Source organism: Rhincodon typus, chromosome 17, assembly GCF_021869965.1.
Source record: "Rhincodon typus isolate 14 chromosome 17, sRhiTyp1.1, whole genome shotgun sequence".
Taxonomy (NCBI): domain Eukaryota; kingdom Metazoa; phylum Chordata; class Chondrichthyes; order Orectolobiformes; family Rhincodontidae; genus Rhincodon; species Rhincodon typus.
This window is the reverse complement of record NC_063348.1, coordinates 56,380,122-56,389,203: the sequence shown is the minus strand read 5'-3', so window position 1 is coordinate 56,389,203 and position 9,082 is coordinate 56,380,122. Positions and strand designations below refer to the sequence as shown.

The window sequence follows — 9,082 nt, the reverse complement described above, 5'->3', positions numbered from 1 at the left end:
GCTCCTATGATGCTGCTTGGCCTGCTGTGTTCATCCAGCCCTGCACTTTGTTGTCTCGGATTCTCCAGCATCTGCAGTTCCTACTATATCAGATCACCCATTTCTGTTTTCATCCAGCATTCGTACACTTTGCAGCAGAAGTGTAGTACCCCTTCTCCTATTTTCTTCACTCTTCCAATCCATTTCTGTACAAGAAACACAGTGGCCTGTCACAATTGCTTGGCAGCTACTGTACTAACTCACCTCAAGTGTAATTCATGATTGTCCTGCTCTGAATAGGTTGGTTTCATGTCTGAATCAATCTGGTGGATTTGTGAAGCTGTCAGGTTCAACCTCATGAATTATCCCAAATGGGATGTGAGACTGGGACCACGAGAAGCCTGTTCCTTGATACCTGGCCTTGTGCTGTCTCTGGAGTTCACTCACATTCACACAGTCACAGAATTGTTACAGCACATAAGGAGACCATTCGGCCCATCCTTTCCCTCCCTGGTTCTATAACCTAGTGTCAACCGCCTGTTTATTTCCCATATCCTGGCACACCATTTCTAACCAAATAATTGTCCAATTCCCTCTTGAATGCCTCAATTGAGCCTTCCCCCAACCACATTTCCAGGCAGTGCATTTCAGATCCTAACCATTCACTGGGTGATAAAGTTCTCTCTCACATCGCCCTGGCTTCGTTTGCACATCAATTTAAATCGATGCTATTTCATTCTGTTTATTAACGAGCAGAAACTCCTTGTCCCTAACTACTCTATCCAGCCAGCTCATGATTTTGAAAACCTCATATCAAATCTCCTCTCAGCCTTCTTCTCTCCAAGGAGAACTGTCCCAACTTCTTCAAACTTTCCTCAGAACTGAAGCTTTTCAATCCTGGAATCAATCTTGCAAATCATGTTTCATGTTTCTGTACATATATCATTGTTTGTATTATGTGTCTGTTCCATGGAATTCGGTGAACCAGTGTTTTTAAAGACAGCACCAAAACATCACTCTGTGCAGGTTCAGTGGCCAGAACACATGATAACAGTATGTTGAAATTTCATTGTATGTGAGGACACTGTAGAGATGCTGCCTTAAGTTTCAGAAGCAAATTCAAGTCAAGTCTTGAGAGATATGCAAGTCCACACCCATTACCGGTACAGTAATGTTTCTCCTTACAATTATACATGTGGTAGGATTCTACAAATTGTACACTGTTGGGGAGCCTAATTATGTATTTCAACCATGTCAAAGTTTTGTTTACAGTTTTGTTCTTGGCATCTCAGGTGCACACTTTCATGAAAGGACGGAGACCCTGGACAAGGTGGTGTGAACAGTGTTTAGGGGAGAAATGGTCACTATAAGTGTTCAGTAGATAAGACTTTTGTGAAGAATTACTAGTTTTGGACATTTAATGAAACGTGCATGAAGCAATTTATTGGTGCAGTCAATTATAAACCAGCTTGTAACTAATGAACTGCAAATCTAAAGCAGAACAAGGTGACAGGTTGTACCTCCCTAAACCAGATCTCTCTGGTCTGGCAACTTCTGTGATCCAGGACCATACTTCAATTCTCGCTTCCCCTGTCACGGCATCTAACAGCTCTGCATGATCCTCATTCAGAGCACGCTTTGTTACACTTTGCCCATTTCGGATACATTAAATTCTATTTTGGCTTTGAATTGAAAAATCATTTGTACAATAGGCATGCAATTGATCCAAGTCAAAGTGAGATCTTTATTGAGTTCTGGAATAAAGTGTTCGAGCTTTAGATATACATGATATTGTTAGTGGCTTAAAGGGTCTCATCAGGATTTAAGTAACTGACTTTGCAGTAAAATCAGTAGCTCGCATTTAATTTACGATTGTTTTGACCCTGACAGATGGCCTCCCGTGATCCAGTATATTCTCTGGTGCAGCAAAAGCTCCTGAGGCTACTTGCTTAGGGAGCTATAACCAGCACTATGCTTCAAAACCAGTCAATTTCGTAGAGTCATGGAGATCCATAGCACAGAAAAATCCTATTTTCCAGCACTTGGCCCTTAACCTTGTGTGCCTTTGCCTTTGCAAGTGAATATCTAAATACAAAATACTTTCAAACATCTCGCTTTTAATTTGTTGGACTTTTTGAGTTGTTATATGAGGTGGAGTAAGTATTTATAGCAGTTGATAATGTACTGAGCTTTCATCACTGCATTATATATTTATCATGTTGCAGTTCTGTCAAATTTGCTTGTAGGAAGCAGGAACAGTGTCACCCATGGTCATGTAGAAACAACAGAAAGCACCTATTATGGTCCATTATGTGCTTGAATTATGGAAACAGGATTTTATGGAGAAACTCAGGTCTGGCAGCACCTGAGGACAGAGAGACAGAGTTCATTGAACAAGATTCATACCACACTCAATATGTTAACTCTGTTTTTCTCTCTACATATGCTGCCAGACCTGCTGAGTTTCTCCAGCACTTTCTGTTTTTATTTCAGAGAACACAACACCGCAGTATTTTGATTTTGTTTTGAGTTATAGAAACTTTAGTTTGGAGCCTAAATTTGCTCTCTGTTAAAAGAATGAATTGCATGGTGATCTGAAAATGGGATTCAATCTGGATAAATGTGAGATGATGCACTTGGGCAGGACAAACACGGCAAGGGAATAGATGATGAATGGTAGCACCCTGCAAAGATCAGCGGGACCTTGGTGTGCATGTACACCAGTCCCTTAAGGTAGCAGGACAAGTGGATAAAGTGGCGAAGAAGGTTTATGGGATCCTTGGCTTTATCAGCCGAAGCATTGAGTTTAAGAGCAGGGAGGTGATGTTGGAACTGTATCAGGAGTTGATTATGCCACAGCTAGAGTATTGTGTGCAGTTCTGGAATTCGCTTTATAGAAGAGAATTGTTAGCACTGGAAAGGGTACAGAAATTTACGAGGATTTTGCGTGGTCTAGAGAGTTTCAGTTATAAAGAGAGAGTAGACAGACTGGGATTGTTTTCTTGGAACAGAGGACACTGAGGGTGATATGATTGAGATGTATAAATTATGAGGGGAATAGATAGGAAGAAACCTTTCCTTTTGGTGGAGAGATGAATGACCAGGGGGCACACATTTAAGGTAAGGGGCGGGAGGTTTAGAGGTGGTGTAAGGAAACGTCTTTTCACCCAGAGGATGGGAAGAATCTGGAACTCACTGCCTGTGAGGGTGGTAGAAGCAGAAACCTTCATAACATTTCAGAATAATTTAGATGTGCACTTGCGATGCCAAGGCTTACAAGGCTAAGGGCCAAGTGCTCGGAAAATGGGATTAGAATAGTTAAGTGGTTGTTTTTGACTGGTGCAGACACAATGGCTGAAGGGCCATTTTCTGTGCCATAGACCTCTATGACTCAATGACTGTTTTAAAAAATTATACCGTTTTGTCAAATTCCTGAACTGCTCTTCGAAATAGTCCACATGTGCTTCTATCCCATTTATAAGGTGCAGGATTCCTTTGCTCTGTTTATGAAGTAGCATTGTCACCTGTGAAAATCTTCCTTACTCTGCCTGTTCTCAATTACAGTCTGTGTCTCTCAATTTAATCATTTAATGAAAATGTTATAATATTTCTGTTTTAGCACCAAGTTTTGCTGTTAATTATTCATTCACCTGTGGGACATGGACTAGCATTCATTGATTTCTATTATTGGATAATTTATTGTGTTAGTAGAATAAAATTACTTTGCATAAACTACGAAGAACCTTTCCCACAACTTAAATCTGCTCAAATGCTTGATGGCAAGATATGAAACATGCAGTAGAGACTCAGTGAAAATTACTATTAATGTACATTGAAGAAGCTATTTCAGGAACATACTGTTGGATAGTCCACAATGCATTTTTACTAATTAGCTCTGAAAATTGAATACTTTCATACTTAATGGAAAGTAATGATTGTTTTGAAAGATGAACAAGGTGGATTAGCAACCTCAGCTATTGTTATGTATAGCATACAAATGTATACAAAGTTTCTAGAAGTAAAGAACCTGAGAATTGCTGAAGAAAGGCACATTTTCATCGAAGATTTTTGGCTTGTATTCAAACAATTCACAAGAAATACCAAAGAGAAGTGAAAAAGACATTTATTCCATTTGACAAGAGGTATATCAGACTCAAAATGTTAACTCTTTCTTTCTCTAAGATGCTGCCAGACCCGCTGAGTTTCTCCAGCTGTTTCTGTGTTTGTTTCAGATTTCCAGCATCTGCAGCATTTTGTTTTCGCACAAAAAGTGATGAGTTTGTAAAAAGAACAAAAACTGTGATACTGCATAATGTTATATTTTCAGCACAGTAAAGACCCCAATCTCTCTGACCCGTTACTGCAATAGGAAGGTTCAGGCTCAGTTTCAGAGGAAGCTGTTATCAGTTGTGCTGAAAACATTGACCTGGAATTTCTCCTTCAACAAAACTTTCTGATGATTATGCCAAAATTTGGAAGATTGAGGGTCCAATGAAATTTGCACTGAACAAAACATTTTGCAAATTGCTAAATGGAGAAGTTAGCCACAGATGCAATTTCACACATCTGTTATGGTGTGGATTTGTTTGTGTCAAGAAGTTCGATCTTCAAGTTGGCAAAGCCTTACCTTTTGAATGTCTTACCTGTTTGTTGTCCCTTCAATTGAGCTAACAGGCAGTACATTTATAAATTCTGGTATACCTTCCACATATATCAAGTAAGTGGGAGATCTTTGGTTTCATCTCGTGAAGAGAGTGCAGGGCAGACTTCAACACAGACTTGCTTTTCAAGAGCTGTGTAAGCCAGGAAAGACAAGTCCAGCTCAAGAAAAACAGAAACTAAATACAAATTGTACATTTCACAGTTCCTGATTCCACATCCAGTTTTTATGCAGATGAGAATTCTGTACCACTTTTCATTGATTGATGAACATTGATGAACACAGATAAACATTTTTATAAAGATAGAAAACCATCTGCAGCGCCAGCTTTTGTTTTAACCTAGCTAGCCTGTATTGCCCACACTTGTAATGAAAATTAAGAGGAGCATATTATTTGGAAGTAATGGGCTATTTGTTTGTCCAGCCACAGACTGACGCTGAGAAACATTCGGAAAGGAACTCTGCTTGGTCTGGTGAAGAAATAAAGAGATCAGACTGTGGATCCGACAGCGGAATAAAGATGGACTCCAGCTCAAAATGGAGGCGGAACCTGTCAGATGTTTCTGATGAGTCAGAGAAAGGTGGCTCAAACAAGAAGACCGCGGTCATTTCCCAAACAGGATCCTGGCGTCGGGGGATGACAGCACAAGTTGGCATCACCACACCAAGGGCTAAAACATCTGCCAACACCCTTAAAGCGCATGGAACCGGTGAGGAAAGTTAACCATTTGGTTTCCAGCTGGGTTTGCTGCCTCTTTAACCACAGGTGGGGGCCACAATTTCAAAAGGTTTAGGCTCCAGTGATTGTTTGTCCGTATTTCTGCATATTTTATATAGCTAGGTATAATAATTTTCAGTGATTATGATCCTTAAAATTTTTGAAATATTTTGCAGACTTCCTTCTTGTCTCAATTCCAACTTGTTCGCGTTTTAAGCCAACTCCATTTTTGAGCATCGTTCCCTGACACAGACAATCTCAGTATTTCTGTGTCTTTGAAATTGAAGCAGCCAGTCTTCAAATTTGTGTTAAACTAAGCATAGACGGTCGATTTGAGTCGATTGTCGCTTACTGCTGTGCAGCCCCTCTCGCTGAGCATCTCACTGCCCTGTACCCATCCCCTGAATCATCAGCCCCTCTTGCTCAGCATCTCGCTGCCCTGTACCCATCCCCTGAATCATCAGCCCCTCTTGCTGAGCATCTCGCTACCCTGTACCCATCCCCTGAATCATCAGTCCCTCTTGCTGAGCATCTCACTGCCCTGTACCCATCCCCTGAATCATCAGCCCCTCTTGTCCATCACACCACTGGCTGCCCTGCTCTCGGAGTGAAGCAGCAGGTCGGGCTGTGTGCTAGGTGGTGTAGGGGTAGGCTGGGGCACTCAGGCACAGACCGGTGTGGCAAAGGACAGGGCAGCGAGTGAGCGGCAAGTGCATGACAATGGCACCAGTGGCACCAACATCCCATGTGAGCAGATTGACAGGAGACACAGTGCTTTGTCCCAGAGGAATTTGGAAGTGATCTCCTTCTGTCTACATCCAGAAGGCTTTCAAAGATTGCTGCTCACCCCAGTTGCATGTTGCTGGGAAGTGACGGTATTGTGTCGGAAATGGAGGTTCACTTAGATCACACTGAAACATTCTCATTCCAGGCCGCTTTTCAGAGGCCCCACAATCTGACTCTGAGTTTTATATGTTCTCAAAAATTGCACTCCATGATTTAGTTAGAAGTGCATCAGAGCAAGTGACCATCTGAGGATTGGATGGGAAAGAGAAGAAAGATAAAGTTGTCATTGTCCTACCAGACCATGGGGCTGCTCTCTCATTACAGAGGGAGAGGGAGGGAGACAGAGAGAGAGAGACAGACGACTGGTGGTGGTTTAACCTAAGGGTCATCGTGCCTGAGGAGAGGTTGAGAAGGAGAGTCATTCATGGTAACCTCAGTTGGTGTGGGAATGAAACTGCACTGTTGGTGTCACTCTGTATCACAAACCAGCTGTCCAGCCAACTGAGCTTCAATCTCTGCCACACCCTGCAAAGAAACAAAGCTTCAAAGAGTGAACTCAAGTACTAGTTGTCCTGTAACTCTTGCAGCCTGACCCTTGGCTGCCATCTTACAGGTTCTCATTGTTGACATGTTCTTGGAGCTGAAGCACATGATCCTAGGAACATGGCTGATTCAGCAGGCTGCACCTTAGCTGCTGTCTGCTTGGTTCAGATCTGTTTCTCTGAAAGGCAAAATCTAAACTTGGAGCTGAGTCAGGTTTTTGCCGTATTACTCAGCCAGAAAGAGGGAATTATCTTCTTCATTCTGAGTTAGATAGCATTTAAAGAGCTTTGCTAAGTTCGATCTCAAGGCTTTGATCTAGTCCTGTTGGTGGTATGTCTAACCAGTTAAACAATGCATTTGCTTCACCGGCTCCTTTCTCGAAAGGATTTCTGTAAAGTTCACATAACCAGGGTGTATCCTTGTATAATGTCTTCATTTAGTATTGGACTTGCTTTAATGTGTCCCTAGGCACTCACCTGAGACTTAAAGCTCAACTTCTACCTACCCTCCTGACAAAAACCAACTGAGATCACGCTCAACATCTGTTCCATTCACCAACCCAGTGCTTCAGTTGACATAATGATTGAAATGAGAGGTCCAAATGTTCTAAGTAAATACCCAAATGTGTTTTGCACAAATTCGCAGGTACTTTGGCTGGACTGGCAAATAAATTCAGCAGTGACAAAAATATTATTGAAATTTGCATTATGTGTTAATGGAACAAAGTATTTCCTTCTTTCCACAGCAATTAACTACTTGTTCTGCAATTACTTTATGAGATGTCATAAAGGTATTGTATTGCTAAGACTAAATTAGTGATTTCATAAAACTGAATGGGATTTTACAATGATTTATAGTCAGCTGATGGAAAGTCAAGCTCAAGAACATGTCAAAATATTCTTGTAATACACAGGATAATGATCACAGTTCATGCTGTCACCCCGTATTTTGCCTGCCAAATAAATAAAATTCTCACTTAAATTCTGTGCCTATCCGCTATGCTCTCTCTAAGTCATTTTAATCATTTTAAGAGTGATTTTACTTACATCCCAAATTAATATAATTCACTAATATTTCATCTACTCTTCTAATCATTTTGAATTATTTTAACTTATAAATTTTTGACTTCATTTTTACCATTATTCATGTTGATTGTTACTTTTGCAAAACTTGCACGTTGTGGCAAATAAGCTACAAAGACCCTACAAAGAAGCAATTTTGACGTTTGAAACAAACGATGACAGATGAAACACATCTGTGCACCCAGCTTGTTTCATATGACTTTGTTATGCTTCTCTCGGAATCAAGTATTCTCCCGGGAGAGCTGAGCAACCAGATTTAAAACCCCAGGCCAAGTCAGGGGTAGAGAAAGCCTCTCTCAGACCCACTGAGGAATTCAATCTGGTTCTGATAACTCAAACTTGGGACTGAATCTTTACCAGAAATTGGCAAAGTGACAATTTGATGAGTTTCATGGACGGTTTCTCACTGTGAACTCTGGCAAGTTTTCTCAGGCTATATTCTCAAACACATCTCATCAACTATGAACCACACATCACATTCTACTTGCTACAGGTGGCATTTCTGACCATTGCCAGAGATTTCTTACACTGACACCAAGTTTAAACCCCTGGGGTCAAGCTGCCCTGCATGGGGGAGGCAATGGCCTAGTGGTATTATTGCTGGACTGTTAATCCAGAGACCCAGATAATGTTCTGCGGACCCGGGTTTGAATCCCGCCATATTGAATTGAAGTCAATAAATATCTGGAATTAACAGTGTAATGATGACCGTGAATCCATTGTCAATTGTTGGAAAAACCCATCTGGTTCACTAATTTCCTTCAGGGAAGGAAACTGCCATCCTTACCTGGTCTGACCTACATGTGACTCCAGACCCACAGCAATATGGTTGACTGTTAACTGCCCTCTGGGCAATTAGGGATGGGCAATAAATGCTGCTTAGCCAGCGACACCCTCATCCCTCATATATAAAACGAAAAAGAGTGGCTAAAGTAAACGTTGGCCCTTTAGAGGATGAGAAGGGGAATTTAGTTATGGGATATGATGAAATGGCCGAGGCATTGAACAGGTATTTTGTATCGGTCTTCACAGCGGAGGACACTAATAACATGCCAGTAATTGACAAAGAGACGAAGGTAGGTGAGGACCTGGAAACAATCATTATAACGGAAGAGATAGTGTTGGGCAAGCTAATGGAGCTAAGGACTGATAAGTCTCCTGGCCCTGATGGAATGCATCCCAGGGTACTAAAAGAGATGGCGGGAGAAATAGCAGGTGCGCTGGCGGTAATTTTCCAAAATTCGCTGGACTCTGGGGCAGTCCCAGCAGATTGGAAAACAGCAAATGTGACACCACTGTTTAAAAAGGGAAGTA

General features: G+C 41.4%; 1 protein-coding gene across 1 annotated transcript in view; it reads left to right on the top strand.

Annotated features, from left to right (window-relative positions):
- nav2a (neuron navigator 2a) overlaps positions 1-9,082 on the top strand; it is a 1,048,499-nt gene that overhangs the window by 914,540 nt on the left and 124,877 nt on the right. Inside the window, exon 8 of the mRNA XM_048606898.1 lies at positions 5,064-5,349. Coding sequence (XP_048462855.1) covers positions 5,064-5,349 — 286 coding nt within the window. The remainder of the gene's footprint in view (positions 1-5,063; positions 5,350-9,082) is intronic.